We start from the raw sequence: 17699 nt of genomic DNA, 5'->3' as shown, positions 1-17699 counted from the left end.
GGATTGACCTAACTTTTTACTATAGCCCTGGCCTAAGAAAGCTCCTGCATGGCCCTGACTCAGCTGGGGGAAAGGCACCTGCGGGAAAGGACAAATTCTAGGTGGGAGGTGTCAGGAAGCAGAAAGACAGGAGCGGGTTGTGCCCCGCTGAAACGGACATGAGGACTGCGTGAGTTTGGGATCCATTTTGGAAGACTGTGGTATTTCAGATTATCAGGAGAGAGACACTGAACTGAGATTGGGGCCTGCAGGACCAGTGGACCGGAGGACTGAGTAAACTGGACACCAAGTAGGGAATGTTTAATTTCCTTTGCACTGCATGGAGTGCAAGAAGGGGGAAAATGAGGTAGGGTACAGCCGAGGTACCTCTGGCCACAAGGTGGCACTCTGAAGGCAGCTGACCCCACTGCAGGCCTCTGGGATAACTATGATATAAACTATAACTGCCGTGACCGTTTTGCTAGAGTAGCACTGATACTAAGTGTTTCTGTCACTTGTCCATCACTTTCAAAGAAACTTTCTTGTCATCATAGGTACTTTGCCTTGTTTTAAAATTACTTGATATAGCAAGGTAAAAACATCCATCTAGAGCACATTCATGGTTTCTACAGCTTATGCCTGCTGTGCTGAACAGGAATGAGATGGCTAGGTATGGTATTGTGGGCGTGTCGTCTCTGATTACTGCAGTTTGCATGCCTTCTTCCCTCAGAAGTGCTACAGGGGACATATAAGTTATCAAGACACTTTGTACTAGAGTTTCTGTAACTATACCATCACATTTGTATTCCACTCCCAGCCCATGAAAGTCAGTGACTGCACTCCCACTTAGACGAGCTAATTTTCATAGGTAGGAATTATGCCCAGAGAGACTGCTGTGGCTATGGACTGGTGACCTAACACTTTCATTTTGTAATTACAACCACTGCTCATAGGAGGATTTCAAAACTCTTTATGACATTAATTAAGCCACAACACCCTTGCATGGAAGATAAGTACAGCCATCCCCATTAAAAAGCCAGCATTTCTTATCGATGGTATCTGACACTATTTCAATTTTCTCCTTTACTTCAAATAGATCTCTGTGGTAAGTGTGCAGTAACAGATAGCGAAGGTTAGCTTTTTAATGCTTTGTGGAATTATGATCTATTTTACAGCTGAGCAAACTAGGGCAGAGAGGTTATTTGAGTTGCCCACAGTCATATGAGTCAGTGGGAGCACTGGGAATAGTCCTGCAAATGATTCCTCGTTCTGAGCATTAACGACTACACACTACGCCTTTCCCTAGAGCTGATTTAACAAATTAGCAGTCCCCATCTGGCAGCCAAACTCTGCATGCAGTCCTGACAAAATACCACAGCCAGGACCCAAATAGGGCTGGCTCAAAAGCAGTAGCAGTAGTCTTGTGAGCCAATATGGAAATTCCAGTGGCCAAGGCTAGAGGAGCTGTGCTAAGCTTGTCGCTGCTGGAAGCAGCTTTCTGCATATCTTAGAGGGTGATCCCTTGCATTTTGTTGTTAAAAAGAAAACGCCACCATCACTTTGCTGCAGAAGGGGATGGAGAAACTACTTTCCATTTGTGGCACATTAGATGAACACTCAAGACAGGAGGAATTTCATTTATAGCACTGAACAATCACAGCAAACATTCATCCAAAATGTCACATATTAAGAACTTCATTGCTGTTATAAATACACTGCAGTTCATTTATTAGTATATGACAAGACATTGTAAAAACTACATTTGACAAGTAACTGAATTCAAATACATTTGAAGTACTATCTTTGCGTCTTCCTTTCTCTTTTCCATTCACTTACTACTGTGCAACATTCAGTCATTTTCAAGGGGTCTCCCAGTCACCTGAGCAAATTAGTACGGTTCTCCTCTCTATGGAAGAAACCAGACTGCCCGGGCCTTTTTTTTTTTTTTTTTTAATTTGTGGGGACTAAAGGTGAAAATTAATAAAAACATTTAGCTGTTTAGTATAACATTAATGAATAGTTTTGTACCATGACTAAATTTGTCCATGCTTAATCAAGTGAGATGAATGAGTGTCTGTTCCAAACTCAGTATTTCGTTTATTTATGAATGCAATCCCTATTTTTTTTATGGGGAGGTGCTAAAGACATGCCCCCCTGACATGCCCCTAGGTGTCTGTATCCATGGGTAGAGATATACAAGGTCGCCCAACTCCCACTAAAATTCAATAGCAGCTGTGTGGCTAACTCCCTAGGGCCCCTCTGACAATTCCAGCCTCAACTATTACTTAATGAAATATAGCTCAATCGATCTCCAAATCTCACAGTGCTGATCAGTCCGATGAACTTCTCATTCCAAAGTAGTGGTTCCTTCCGCAGAGGGCCTGTATGCTCCGTTGCCTATAGAAGAGCTTTCTTCCTCAGAGAGACCTTCTACAGCCACTAAAATAAAAAGGGTCTGCAGCACATGGACCACAAGTGGCATTTGAAAATGAAAGGTGATTTCAATAGAAGTTGCCGGTTGCCCAGAACCTTTAAAAATCAAGGCACTCATCTGGGGGCTATGGGGTTAGATTTTCCTTGGGACTTGTGCTCCTAGGTCCGGGGTGGGCAATCTACAGCCTGTGGGCCAGATCCGGCCCCTCAGGGCTTTGGATCCGGCCAGCAGGATTGCTCCCCACATGGCGCTGAGCTCCCCGCGCCACTGCTGGAAGCAGCCGGCACCACGTCCCTGCGGCCCCTGGGGGAGGGGGAAGCAGAGGGCTCCGCGCGCTGCCCTCACCTGTGGGTTCCACACCCAAAGCTCCCATTGGCCATGGTTCCCCCTTCCCGGCCAATGGGAACTGCTGGGGGCAGTGCCTGCAGGCGAGGGCAGCCTGCAGAGCCCTCTGCCCCCTCTCCCTGCCCGCCCCCCCCAGGGGCCTCAGGAACGTGGTGCCGGCCGCTTCCGGAAGTGGCGCGGGGTCAGGGCAGGCAGAGAACCTGCCCTGACCCCGATGTGCACCGCTGCCATCCCGAGCTGCTCCAGGTAAGCAGCGCCAGGCTGGAGCCCACACCCCGAACCCCCTCCTGCCCCCACATCCCAGCCCCCTGCCCTGAGCCCCCTCCCGCACCCCAGTTCCCTGCCCTGAGCCCCCTGCCTGCACGCCACACCCCTCCTGCACCCTGAACCCCAGCTCTGAGCCCCCTCCTGCACTCCACACCCCTCCTGCACCCCAACCTCCTGCCTTGAGCCCCCTCATACATCCTGCACCCCTCCTCTGCCCCAACTCCTTGTCCTGAGCTCCTTCCTGCATACTGCACCCCCTTCCACACCCCGCACTCCTTCCCGCACCCCAATCCCCTGCCCCAGCCCTACATTCAGGGCCCTGCATACAATTTCCACACCCAGATGTGGCCCTAGGGGCAAAGAGTTTGCCCACCCCTGTCCTAGGTGCTGTTGAAAACTCCAACCCTGAATATCAACTTAGGAGCCCAACCTTAGAACCCCATTCTTTTAAAAACTCTTGGCCTCAGAAGATGTTGTTCTCTTAGAGGATAATGCATGCAACCTACATAAAGCCAGCTCTATGCAGGTAGAGTGGTTTAGGGAGTTAAGACCTAGCCCTCAAAACAACCTGGGATAGGGGCTGCTGCTGTAACCTCTAGCCCTCTGTACCAGTTGTAAATGTGCACCCACACCCCAGATCCCTCACCACCACCCCGTGGGCCTGTCCCCATAACAGGCTTCTGCTTCAGCAGACACAAGACCAGCCCAGAAGTCATTTCTGCAGCACACAGCTGGTTCTCAGACATCCCTACACAACCATTGTAAACCATTCTACCTACAGACACCCACACAGTCCTATGCAGAGATTTAAGGAGTTCAATGGACTTTGTACAGACCCTTTGCAGCACTGGTGAACTATCCCCTGCATGCATGCATGCCTAGAGCTAGGGTGAGATGTGGGGATATTTCCCTCTCCTTGGTCTATCATCATCTAAGAGCCTTGTTTGTTTACTCAGCATCCTTGGAACAACTACTCTTACTCACATTTCTAGTGTGGGCATTAGCACATCCCTGAGCTGCTAGCCTACTTTTATTTAATAGGAAATGTGATTGAGGCTACATCTACCCAGCAAAAAACACCCATGCTGGCAAGTCTCGGAGCCTGCGTCAACTGACTCGGGCACGCAGGGCTAGTGCTACAGGGATAAGAACAGCAGTGTAGACATTCTGGCCTGGGCTACAGCCCAGCTCTGAGGCCCTCCCCACTTACGAGAGCCTAGGCTCCAGCCCAGGCAGGAATACCTATGCTGCTATTTTTAATGCCATGGTGTAAGCCCAAGTCAGCCGACCCAGACTCAGACTTACGGCTGTGGGGATTTTTTTTTATTTTTTGCTGTGTAGATGTACCCTTACAGACCACAAAAAGGCCCCTTGGGCCTATCAGTTTTTACTGTAGAGGAGATTTCCACTTAAAAACTGAGTTCCTTTTAGGGTTGTCACCCATCCAGTTTCCACCTGGATAGTCCAGGTTTTGTCTTGTGTGTCCTGATGCCATTTGACAAGACCTGATGTCCGTTGTTGGTTTTTTTTTTAATCGGGGTGGGGGAGGGGGGGAGAGGCAGAGAAAGGGTGACGCCTCAGGGGTCCGGCTACCAGCCATTAGAAAGGTTTCAACCCTAGTTCCATCCTACTTTGTATGAACTCTGGCATTTTTCAGAAGAGGAGTTTTCCTTGGTAGCCTGCACTAAAATTTCATCTCCTGCCACAACTGGGAAGTGTATTGGCTGCTGTCTGACTAATCTCTTTCCCCAGCAGTGACCGCAGTTTAACAGTGCTGCCTGAATACAGTTTGTGAAGCACTTTAACACCTTTCAGGATTAACATGTAAATTATTATTGTTAGATTTCCTGTATACTTGCAATAGCACGTAGAAGCTTCAACTACATCAGGACGCCATTGCACTAGGCACTGCATAAATGTGTAGTAAAGGAAAACCATTTTCCTCAACTGATATGTATTTGCCATGCAGTGCATGCATTTAAAAAGCTTCTTTTAGCCACATTCCCTATTCTAGCAGCATTCCATTTGTAGTCTAGAGAATGTTTCTGAGACCTGTAATATCACTATCCCAGAATTAACGTTAATGCACCTGCCATAATCCTTTCTACTTTATTAGAATTTTTCATAATTCCAGGTTTCTCTTGAGGTTTTTTTTTTTTTTTCCTGCTTCAAATCGCTTAGCAAAATGAACCAATAAGCATTTCTCCACTATTTAGGCTTGCTAGGCAGGGTAACCCCTCACTTACTTCCAGGATTTATTTCTCCCCGCTTCAATATACTCTTGCTACAGCCAGTATAACGCCGACAGTCTTCCGGTCGTCAGTGGGCGAGATCAAGCCTGGGACCTCTGCAGCTAAATACATGAGCCTCTACTGCATGAGCTAAAAGCCATATGGCTCTTAGCTAAGGCTGTAGAGCAGACTCATTAATCTCTCTCTCTAAGTAGTCTCAGTGTCACTAAATGGGACAGAATACCAAACCAGGAGGTGTGTGAGTTACACTGGCTCCCACACTTTCTTCAATTGTCTTTGTAATGCTATGTTTACTTGCAGTCTGCTATTCAGCCACTAGATGTGCTGTAGAGTTCCAGATAGTACGTGGTCACTGGTAAACAAAGGAACCACGCTGGAACTTGAGCTGTGTGGGAGCCCGTTTGTTTCTCTCTATTTAGAAGCAGTTTTCTGAAGCAGGAAGCATTTATTAAGGACAGACCACGATTGTTCCAGGATACACCCTTGTCTTCTCATGGAGCAGTCAACTGGCCAGATGGGTAGAAAATGCCACGGATGTAGCAGTGCCTAAATTTCTTCAGCAGCAGATTCCTGGTGCTGAAAGTGTAATGCAGCCTCTTCCTCAAGATCAAATAGAGTTATAGCAAGCTTGGAGTCTCCCCGCAGAGGCAGAAAGGCCTCTTGAAGCAAACTCTAAGCAATTTTGGTCTAGAAATCCAACTGAAAATTACACATAATCAGCCCCTCCTTTGCAATTTCCAGGATTCCTGATTTCAGCCAAGCCAGATATTTATATTTGCTCCTGGCTAAAAATCAGGAAGAGCAGAGAAGGAGGAATATTTCTTATTTAAAAAAAAAAACACGAAAATGAACTCAATTTGTTTTAAAACTCAAGAGAGATTCAGATTCAGTCTGACCTTAGGGTGACAATTTGGGCCAGCTCTGATTTTGTTCAAACAGAGAGGGAAACAAACCAGAACACTGGATACAAACCTCCTAAACTGTAGAGACGTTCAGTTCTGGATTCAGAGCTGGATAGGAAATTTGTAGCTTAGGCCTGTCTCTATAATAGTCCTGAACTCCAAATCTCCAACTCCCCTGGAGCCTTGGGGAACTTTGGCTCTGTATCTGAATTCCATGGGTCAAAGCAATGTGTAATCCCTGTGCTGGAAGCTACTTCAATAACTGTTCTATTCTAGTCACAAGAATTTCATTATTAGTTGTGTTACAGTGGTATCAAGAGGTCCCAGCCAAGATCAGGGCCCCATTGTAAGAGGTGCTGTACATACATGTAAGAGTCCCTGCCCAGAAGAGCTTACAATCTAGGTAGACAAGACACACAAAGGATGGACAAAAGGAAGTATTATCCTCATTTTACAGAAAAGAGAACTGACCAAAGAGATTAAGTAAACTTTTAGCAAATCTGGGGATTGATCCCAGATCCCCAAAGTCCCAGTTCACTCTTAATTACAAGAGTGCCTTTCCTTCTCTTGTATATCTGTGCACTAACTTCTCCCCAGCCCATCTGGAAATAGGATCTCCATTTCACTCATCCTCCTCCTTCTCTGAGCAGACAGAAGTATAGCAACTCCTTAACTGATCTGCTGTTTCCTCAATCCCTCTCTCCAATTCCTATGGACCAATTTTCTCTTTTACTTTCTGCCTGCCTCAAATATTTTTGCACAGCACTTTGATAGCTGTCTGAAATAGTCTCAAAACCCAGCATTTGATTTATTTATTTTCCTCTTCTAATTATATTTTTAGCTTGCTCCTGGTGGGTTATTTTGTGTTTGTTTTTTTAGATCTTCCAATCCTCTCCTTACCAGTTTGTCTCTCTAGTTACACGCCTTTCTGGCTTATATTACTCTTTACATCCCTACTTAACTGCATTGGACTTGGACTACGTGATACGAGCTGCAGTATCGCTGCTCGTTTCTGAAATGCAATTAAACTCCATTAGAGTGAACCCTATTATGTTAACTCCCCTGTTACAGTAAACATTCCCTGAGGCCCCCTTCTTCCAAGTGAAATCAACTAGTGGTCTCAAGTCTGCTTCCAGTTGACCAGAATCCCCATGACAAAGCCAGCCATCACCCCGGTCAGTAGAAGAGGTAAGGGGTGAATTGCTCTGAAGACTGAATTTCTCTCTGAGGCATCCCTTCCTTTTCAGGGTTGACATATGTTGGTGGAGCAGGGTCGGTCCCATTTCCTGGGAGCTCATTCTTCTATGTTCTCCATCAGCCACTTTCTAGAAAAATTTACTTAAATCATGAAATCTTCATGCAGGCCCAAATCCAGCGACTCAGCAGACTTTGCTCTGGCTGGGTGTATTTAGGGGAGGGGACAGGTCGGGTACAATTATGCAAAAGTTATATAAAATCTAATATGGATGAAACCCAGAAAGTTCTAGGATAATTCAAGTCAAAACCTATAGAATTTAATAGAGAATTATACAATTTCTTCAGGGTTTTTTTAAAAAATTTATAGACTTCTACAGGCAGGATTTGATTCTCTATTAAGTTCGATGGGATGATTTTTTCACTATTTTTCTATTAACTCCCATAAAAGTCCAGACTCCATGCTGTGATGCTGCTCTAGAGACTGTTACACATTAATAGGTCCACTGGTCCTTATTTTCTATGTGGGGCTCAGATACAACAAAAACAAGTTTTGTGCAATGAATCTGCATGCAAACCCTATCCCTGACTGTGCCTTAAACCAGAACCCTGGCCTAAAGCTATCTAGATCTTTGTGGTGTCTCAGGCCCATCTCCAAATAAAATATACCCACATTTCTGCCCCTCTCAAGCACAGAGGTTCAAAAAAAGTTCAGAAAGAAGGTATTAAAAGAAAGAACAACCGTGTTCTTGCATGTGCCCTGTTCAAGATAGGAATGGAAGCAACAGAACCAAATATATATAAAATATTTTTGTAAAGGCTGCTCTCTTGGTCTACCTGGCCAGAGCAGAAACAGGAACATCTTACACGAGAGACTGTTCAAACAGGATTCCAGCTGACAAAGGGCAAGAGCAAAATTTTAATGCAGTAAAAGTGTCCACGATGTACCACGATGGCAGAATCAATGGACTGTATTGGACTGCAATGCTGTATCACTGTGCTACATGAGTGAATGATGGTTTTGCTTCATGCACATATTCCAGTTCCTGCTTCTTTTTCCCTAAAGTCTACAGCACTTGTGTCAACAGTAACATCAGCATCCATAGAGCAATTGCCTAACTGCTGTCTTAACCATAATATCAATACTCAGTGTTGACAACTCTATTTTATTTATTTTTACCAACTCGTCACATCTGCTATCCTATATCTTAAATCCTTTCTTTCCTAGTTCATCCATGTTAGTGTTTTACTGGGTGTCATACTCCTCTTGGGAAACACGCCAGTCCAGTATCAGACTCAGCATGCTCTTGGTGGCACTGTCTCTTATTTCTTCATCATCTCCCTAATTCAAGGAGACTAGGTCACAATTTTCCACACAATTTTTATCCGATCAGAAAATGGTTGTTGTTGTTTTTTTTTAAATGAAGCTAACTGCAAAAAGACAGTTGGTGTTCTTAACATTGTACAACTTTTGTGGAATTTTCCAAAATATTTTTCCAAACCAATTTTCATGGAAATTTTACTGAAGTCAGTTTCAAATTCTCATTTACTGACTCACTGAAAATGAGGGAACAAATTTGGGTAAAAAAATTCCATTAAAATATCAGAAATATATTATGAAAAATTTCATTGAAAATGAGAATGGGTCACTAAATGAACAGTAAAATGGAAACAACAAATTTTCGCCCCATTTTTTGATCAGCTCAGAAGCCAAACTCTTCTCCATTGTAGGAGCCAATTTCTTTCCTCCCACACAGCTGAGAAGCACTTGGTCTGGAAATACTGGATCCAGATCTAGATCTGAAGTTCCCCGAAGGCTGAGGAGAAACAGCATTCTGATCAGGAGTTTTGTTTCAAGCTCATCTCTAAATGAACTGCAACTAACTCATCTGCTTTTCCTTTTCTGTTCATCCACGTCCAATAATCCAGGGTTTCAGTGAGATTTTTCAAACAAGTTGACTACTGTATGCAGCGTTGTAGCCTGTCAGTCATCAGATTTTAGAGAGATAAGGTGGGTGAGGTATTATCTTTTATTGGACCAACTTCTGTTGGTGAGAGAGACAAGTTTTCGAGCTACACTGAGCTCTTCTTCAGGTCTGGGGACAGGTCTACACTTAAAACGCTGCTGTTCCTACACCAACAGGAGAGCTTCTCCTGTCAGTGTAGCTAATCCACCTCCCCGAGAGATGGTAGCTATGTCAATGGGAGAAGCTCTCCTGTCAACATAGTGCTGTCTACACAAGGGTGAGATCAGTATAACCGTTGCTTAGGGGTGTGGATTTTTCATAGCTCTGAGCAAGGTAGCTGTCGTGAGGAGGCGTGGCCTCTCTCCGAGATTGACAGGGAGGGACTACTGCCCGCCCCCTGGTGGGTGGGGCCAGGAAGGCCATGCCTGCCATGCTGGAGGCAGAGGGACAGTACCGGGAGTGCAAAAGGTGAGCCCTGCAGCTCACTTGGGCTGGAGCCACCCAGGAAGATGGATGCTTCCCACCTGCCCCGGCATGGGAAGCCGAAGAGGACGTCTGCTGCCCCAAGGATTCGCCAGATCTTCCGGAGCTGTCCGTCGCCCCAGACCTTCCAGAGCTGTCCATCTCCCCAGACACCGAGGAGCTGCTGGACTGCCACTGGCAGTGTATCCTGGAGAGCTGGAGGACGACCCCCGGATCCAGGTACACCCCGAGGGGAGGGGAGGAAGTAGCCCAGGGACAGCTGACGGTAGTCTGGCTGAGTTGCTGCCTGAGGCCAGGTGAGCGTGTTGCAGCCGGATCCCCGCTGACCCAGTGGCGGAACACGGTTAGGGCTCTGGGCTGGGACCTGGTGAAGTAGGGTGGGCCTAGGGTCCCCTACCCCCCGCTGTCACCCCACCCCTGGGGAGGCAGCCTCCGCACCTTAGGCCATGAGGCCTGTGTTTGTTTGCTGTCTGCCAGAGCTAGGACGACAGGTTGCAGGTGCGTGAGAGTAAGGAGGTGTGGCCTCCCTCCGAGAGTGACAGGGAGGGACGGCCACGCACTCTGACAGTACTTATACCGATATAGGTCTGTAGTGTAGACCTGAGCTGGGAAATGTACTCAGACCAAGGCCATGTCTACCACTTAGGTCAGCAAAATTTTTGTCGCTCAGGAGGGTGAAAAAAAAAAACACACACCCCCGGGCGACATACGCCTTGTCGGCATAAGTGGTAGTGTGCAAAGCGTGGTGTTGGTGGGAGAGCTTCTCCCGCCGCCGTAGCGACCACCGCTCGTTGGGGGTGGTTTAATCATGTCGACAGGAGAGCTCTCTCCCGTCTTTGCTACACAAGCCATCTTACAGCAGCACGGCTCCATAGGTACAGCTGTGCTGCTGGAAAGTCTCCAGTGTAGACATAGCCTGTGCGAAAAGTGTTCCCCCTTGGGTGATAAGACAAAAACACTATTACTTGTGGGTGAACATTATCGCTGACCTCGCAGTCCTCATCCTCAAAGGCAACCCGCACAATACCTTCAAAAGACAAGCCTGGGAGCTTAATCTCATAACTTTGCTTGGCACTAAAAATCATGGTCTTAATAAAGACAGTGGATTTATGGCTTATTACAACAGTCTGTTGCCCACTAACAACCCCACCAGGGCCATCCCTAGCTATTCTGGGGCCCTACGCCGCCCCTCCATGGGGAGGGGGGCAGGCCTCCATGTGGGGGTTGGGGGTGGGCCCAGACTTTCGTGCGGGAGGGTAGGGGCTGGGCTTGGGGGGCAGGGGGAACCACCCCCGGCTGGGGCCGGGTCACTGCACTTCCCACCGCCGGTGAGCGCAGGCCCGGCCCTGTTGCAGTCCTCAGGGGAGTGGGGACAGGGCAGGGGCGGAGCAGGGCGGGGGCTTTGGGGAATGGGTGGAGTGGGGGCGAGGCTGGGAAGAGGTGGAGCAGGGGCGGGAGCAGCATACAGTTGCGTAGGGCACCAGGAAACGTGGTGCCCCAAATTTCCTGGTGCCCTACGCAGCTGCGTACTTTGCATATGGGTAGGGACAGCCCTGAACCCCACTGCCCAGCTCCTAGCTCCCCCTTCTTTCCCCCTCCCCGCCATCACTGGAGAGGTGTTAACAGGCCACTTCACCTTGAGTAGTTCTTTTAAATGTGTGTTAACCACTTATGCAAAACAATCTGTCCCTTGTATTTAGCTGTGACACTGAGTAAGTTTTCCAGACTGATGAGGAGCTCTGTGTGGCTCAAACGCTTGTCTCTGACCAACAGAAGTTGGTTCAACAAAAGATATTACCTCACCCCTTTGTGTCACTAAGTGGACTACTGTTCATGCATACACAAGTCCTTACCTAATACATCATCCCACCACCAGCAACCAGCACAGGAAACCTACTACTTTGTCTTTGTTAGTTTTCAACCTGATATCAGAAATACTTTGAGAATTCTTTGCCTCCTAGAGTATTAGCAAAAAATCAGTCCCATTCGGATCTAAGATTGGATGGATAACTGAACATTCCCATCTCATTCTGCTTATATAGGATGATTCTCACTCTCCAAATTTAGTGTGTTGAGAAAATATTTGTTAAAATTCCCTGTTTCTAAATAAAGTTGCTTGGGCAACATTCATCCTCTCCCCCCTGCCCCAAGCATGTTTGCTTTTCTCACACATTGATGACATTTAATTTTACTGTCACTAAAGTTTGCAAGAAGAAAATTTCTAAGTGCACAAGATTTTGCGAAGATCAGATTTTACATTTGTATCAAGAGTTCTCATGTACTTATCTATCATAGACCAGAAATACCATCTCATATTTGATCAGCATGAGTCAAATGGTGGATACCAACAACTTGCAGAAAACTGTTCTTGATCAATGTAGAGTTAGAAGTAATTTGCCAAAATAGATTTAAAAAAACAATCAAATAATTTTGAACAATGAATCTGCTATCTGCTCAGCTGATAATCTGTGAGAAGAAGATAAAATTTTAATTGCAAACTGTTTGCTCAGCTCTAACTATATAAGCTAGCAAGGTAGTTTCTGCAAAGATATGAGCTGAATAAGAAGGTGGTGGCCAAATGATCCATAATGAAAGTCAAACCTGGAAGTTGAAACATTCACCACTTCTAGAAAAAACTGCAAAAAATCAGGTCTGCTCTTCACTGTACAAACACCTGAGACTAGTGCTTAGTGTTGCAAGGGACATGTATTTTAATTTCCATGAAAAAATCCTAAGAAAATTGAAGTTATTTTCATCAAAAGTTTTGCTAAATTTGAGGGGAGGGAGGTGTGAAAAAAACAACAAGCAAAGTTTTGGGTGGGGGGTTTATTGAAAAAAAACTATATGAACCTATGTTTTGAGAGAATTTCTGTTTTCTCAAATGTCACTTTTCATCCAAAAATTTTGAATTAAAATTTTTGACCTAGTCTACTAGTGTCCTACATCACGTACTCCTGAGGGAATTCTGTGCCAGAAAAATGCAAATTTTATTTGTCAGTAAATATATGTGGAGGGTCCAACATGGCAGTGAGGCACATAGGCCACCGGCTTCACGGAGCTGGAAGATCACCCGGCAGCCCCCCACCTCCAGAACACTGACTCATCAGTGAGATGCACTTGACACAGCACAAGGGCTGGGTCTGCTCCATAAACACCTCAGGGCCTTGCCCCTCCACGCCAGCCACACCAGCTGTGGGCAGGCAGGCTCAGCAGGAACCAAGTGTGGGGGGATCCAGGTGTGGGTTGAGAGAGTTCTGAGTGGGGCAATATGGGTGCAGGCAGGTCAATGGGGGATCTGGATGCACAGGAGCAACGGGACTCTGCAGAAGGTTCCAGGTGAAGGTTGGTGGGGCTCAGTGGGGGGGGTGAGGCTCAGCAGGGTGGGTGAGCTCAGCAGCAGGGTCTGGGTATGGGGGGGTTCAGATGCATGGGGGTTGGATGGATGGGGGGACAGCTCCCTATACAGTAACCCCTCCTCCTGTGGCTGAGGAGCAATGAAGGCTAGAAGCAGGGGGGTGGGGGTGGATCTTCCTTCAGCCAGGAAGGTTTCTGGTGGTGGGTCTGACCCAGACCCAGCTTGACAGCTCCTTGCAGAAGAAGAGGAAGTTCTGTCCTCCCCAGTCTAGTCAGGGCTTGCAGCTGAGCCTGGCGCAGGGCAGGAGCCTCACCCCCCCCCCCCCCCCCGCCAGTGATTTACCTCTCCGCCAGCTGCTCCAGGTGCCTGAAATGATACACCTGTGCTGCTGGGGAGGCGCATGACCACTCTTTCTGTTTCCCTTTGCTTCCTTGTCAGAATATAATTTTTTTCTTCAGGGAACAAAAAAAATCTGCAGGGGACATTAATTATGTGTGTGCGCAATAGCACAGAATTCCCCCAGGAGTAATAACAGCCAGGCAAACATCATGTGGCTCTTTGTCCCCCGCTAGTGGATAAATTGTGTCTAGAGGTTTATGAGCCTGCTGCTGCCTTCAGGGTAATGGACCTGGCCTTTTAGCTCATGTTTTTAGATCCAAAATTCCAAAGTTCACCCCTGCATATAGCCCAGCCAGCGGTGTGTTTACATATCTTTGCTGTGACCTTCATTAAGAAGATAAAGCCAGAAGATGTTATTTCCACATTCATCTTCCATAAGTTTAACCATTCCCTGGGCAGAGCACACATTTGGAAGGCATTAACCACACATAAATGAGCAAAACAAAAAGAACATGCATGTTATTTGCTTGCATCAGCCTCCCACCCATCCCTTATGCCATTATACAATAGGGCAGGCCACGTGCCTGAAAACCCTCGGAAAGAAGCTGCTGATGCCAATTGTCTAGCAGTGAAGGAGTCATGATGAAGATAGCAAGCAGCCTGTCACAACCCACTTATAAACGTATAAATGCTCAGCTCTTTTTATTCATGGTAAATCTTACCACACTGCCCTTGATCAACCACCCACCAGCCAACACATAGCTACGCTTGCATTTATCACCTTCAATGGCTTTAAGGTCACACCTTCTTAAATATTCCAAAAGCTACCATTAAAAAGACCACTAAATAATACAGTAGATGAACAGGTGTATTTTGGGATGAATGTATTATCGACAAAGAGCTAATTGTGTTAGGAAATCACTCTGTAGCCTTATAAGCTTAGAGTTAGCTACCACACAGAGGACACTAAAACAAGACCAAAACAGCTGGGCAGTTTTCTGTGTCATAACCTTTTTAACTGGATGCGCCACCCAACCTAGCAGACTCCTATAAAGTGACCATGCGGGCCTTGTCCTTATGCAGTCCTGTTGACGAGTTACAGTATATGTGCATACCCCCCTATAGATCTGTCCTTTAAAAAAGTACAAGATGCCAGACCAGAACATTAAACGCCAATATACTTGTCACTGGGAAAACCAAAGCAAATCCATCAACAATCTAAAGTGGTCCAGAGCCCAGCATATGACTATCACCCTAGCGATACTAGTATCACCAGATACTTCACTACCGTGAAACGTAAAAAACAAAGGGAGATTTGTGCCAAATGCTGAATCAGTGACCGTGGGAAGAAGGCGAGAGATGGCAGAAATGACACTGCAATCTGTAGCAACCTGCCACCAGGTCAGGAATGAACACTGGTGACAAATGGAAACCGGGGATCAGATCCCCAGCACAGAACCCTGTCCCAAGCAGATCCTCTAATACACATTGGAAGGGTCTGTCTTGCTTTTTCAGCACTTCAACATACTCTAGCCTCTCATGCCAATAAAGTCTCATTGAATTGAACTGAATGCCTCTGGCTTGCATATTTACAGTGTGGAAAGCTATATCATTTGTTCCACATGCATGATTTTTATTTAAGTATGTCTCTTCTTCAAATGGTTGTGTTGGCTAGAGCTGTAAGGATGGCAGGTGTTTAATTTGCCAAGCAGGATTGCAGTTGCCATCACAAGAGGAAGATCTCCTGCTCTCCTGACCTGAGCAGAGGCTGAAGCAGCCCTGGGTTTCATTGCAGAAGGAAGGGTTCTGCATTGGATTTTAAGTCAGGGGCAGACATGGGGATAATTCATGTCCACAGTAGATTCTTGGGAAAGGGAAGAAGCAAGATGGCAGGCTCCACCAGAAATAAACCAATAACAATGCAAGTGTCCTAGTTAAGAATGTTACCATATTTGCCAACTTCCATAATTCATGCTTCTTTTTCTTTCAAAGCCCATAGTCCTAGATGTCAGATGGGACCCAACACGAGTTGGCTCCTATGCAAGAAGCAGAGATGCCTTTTTCCTCCTTCAGTTTTCTTCATCTTTACAATGATTTGTGATGTAAGATTAACAGATCTCTGGCGGGAGCTAAGAGAGCTGCTCTCTGTTGTAATTCAATGGCCTACAAATGTGTCTAGGGAAACTGGAGGCCTCAGTGGATAGAGACAATGATGATTAGTCTCATATGGTGGAAATTAACTATGTTAGATAACACCCATTGGCTTCCCCTACAGCTTTTCCTATAACACTCCCCATAGTTATGATTCTGATGCTTGTTGATAGTACTGTGGCAGCAGGTTACATAGGTGCTGGAACTAGGGGTGCAGGGGGTGCTGCAGCATCCCCTGGTTTGATGTACTTTCCATTACATATAGGGTTTACAGTTTGGTTCAATAATTCTCAGTACCCCACTATCAAAATTGTTCCAGCACCCATGGCAGGTTACATAGGCAGAGGCCTGTTCTAGTCTGGGTCTGTCTGATGATGAAACTTTTGTTGCAAGTGCTACAGAATTTACACACAGGGCCCAATGCCTCACTGCACTAGCTTTACACCAATATAACTCCACTGAAATCAACTGAGTTACACTTGTAAAGCTAGAGAAAGGAGCGGCTGGTGACTTCAGCCCTCTGTGTTGAAGACTGGGAGCTAAACTGATACTATTTCAGCCACTTAAATAAAGGGCTCCAGTGTGAGGCACAGGACTGTATGTATCATGTATTAAGAGTTTCAGGGCCAAACCCCAGTATAACCCCTTTTAATAAACATAATCACATGCCCAGTTTAACAGGCATGTAAGTATTTTACTATTAAAACAAGAAGATCAGCTCCTTTCGCTATCAGCACTCTGGAGATCTAAGGTATTTGAAAAGAAAATACCTCTATAATATTTAACAGGAATAATGAACTTTCACCTTTCAGTGCAATTCACCCTACAATTTCAGCTCTGACTACAGAGTCCTAGTCAATAAAACCCTGTAGCCAAGCAGGCTCAGAGTAAGGCTTAGAAGCCTAATTTGGCTCAGTTTTAAGTCAGTCAACTTATCTGCATCAAGCGGTTTATTTGCACACTAAACATATACTAGCGAGAGCTTGGTTATCATTACCTTGACACTTAAAAATCTGGTACCGGACCTTGACAAACGCCAGTGATGATGAGCAGTCACATTGCAAAACTCAAATCCGCCTTTCAAAGTCTTCACCACTTTGCAAGCTGTCAAAATTCTTGTCATCTTGAATAGGTTGATTGGTAACTAAAGTTAAAAAAAGAAAGATATATCCTACTTGTATTTTTTTAGACTTAGATACAGGCAATCAGGTACTTCTGCAAATTACAGTAAAAAAAAACAGAGGAGCAGCCAGCGTGTTGGATTGACTGCACAGCACTCTCTTTTGCCTTCCCATGCTTTCTGGCATTAAAAGTCCTCAGTGTGGCCCCGCCTTCTTCCCTCCCCTCCTCTGAAGAGCACTTACAACAGAGATGAACTGTGGTCATGTTGACTAGGTTGCATCATACATCGAATACTAACTGCCCCTACTGGAGGACTGAGAGAATTGCAGGAAGCAACCAGAGAACTTCCCGATACATCCGCTTGATACAATTTTTATGTGTGTAATATTGTCAATGTTTATTTAAGCATTTTCTCTATTTGTATCACATTAAATTTTAACATTTGCATGAAATTATTGCGGGCGGGAGGTCAACATCACACAAAAATATACAAAGTAAATATCTTTAAATCAAACTCTAATAAGTCTTCAGCAAGCATTTTTCTTACATTGCCTATCCGTAAATTTAGATTATCATCAATGGAGATATTTTTTTCAACAATTTGCATGTGCACTGTGAAATTGTCATTTACAGACATTCACCAATAAAAATCTAATCCTTCTAAACCAATTTATACAGTGAATAAACAGAGCTCAGATACACTAAGGCAGTACTCTGGAATATTATTTAACAAGTAGATTAGGAACAGCTGCATTTATTCTTCCAGTAGTCTCCAGGACTGTAACCTTAGAAAGATTTTCTACCCATTAGGTTTCCTAGAGTTCTGGTGTGTGATGTTGGGGACAGGTTACACATATTGGACAAAAGGGGAAAAAATAATGTGGTTGCTACCAACATGTTGCAAAAGAA

The 17699-nt window shown here is 45.5% G+C and overlaps 1 protein-coding gene across 1 annotated transcript in view; it reads right to left on the bottom strand.

Moving 5' to 3' along the window:
- Window positions 1-16791, bottom strand: part of CPS1 (carbamoyl-phosphate synthase 1) — a 123907-nt gene extending 107116 nt beyond the window's left edge. Inside the window, exon 1 of the mRNA XM_077829747.1 lies at window positions 16666-16791. Coding sequence (XP_077685873.1) covers window positions 16666-16791 — 126 coding nt within the window. The remainder of the gene's footprint in view (window positions 1-16665) is intronic.
- Between the last annotated feature and the right edge of the window lie 908 nt (window positions 16792-17699).

This window comes from Eretmochelys imbricata, chromosome 11 (genome assembly GCF_965152235.1).
Source record: "Eretmochelys imbricata isolate rEreImb1 chromosome 11, rEreImb1.hap1, whole genome shotgun sequence".
Classification (NCBI taxonomy): domain Eukaryota; kingdom Metazoa; phylum Chordata; order Testudines; family Cheloniidae; genus Eretmochelys; species Eretmochelys imbricata.
This window is presented reverse-complemented; position numbering and strand designations above follow the sequence as displayed.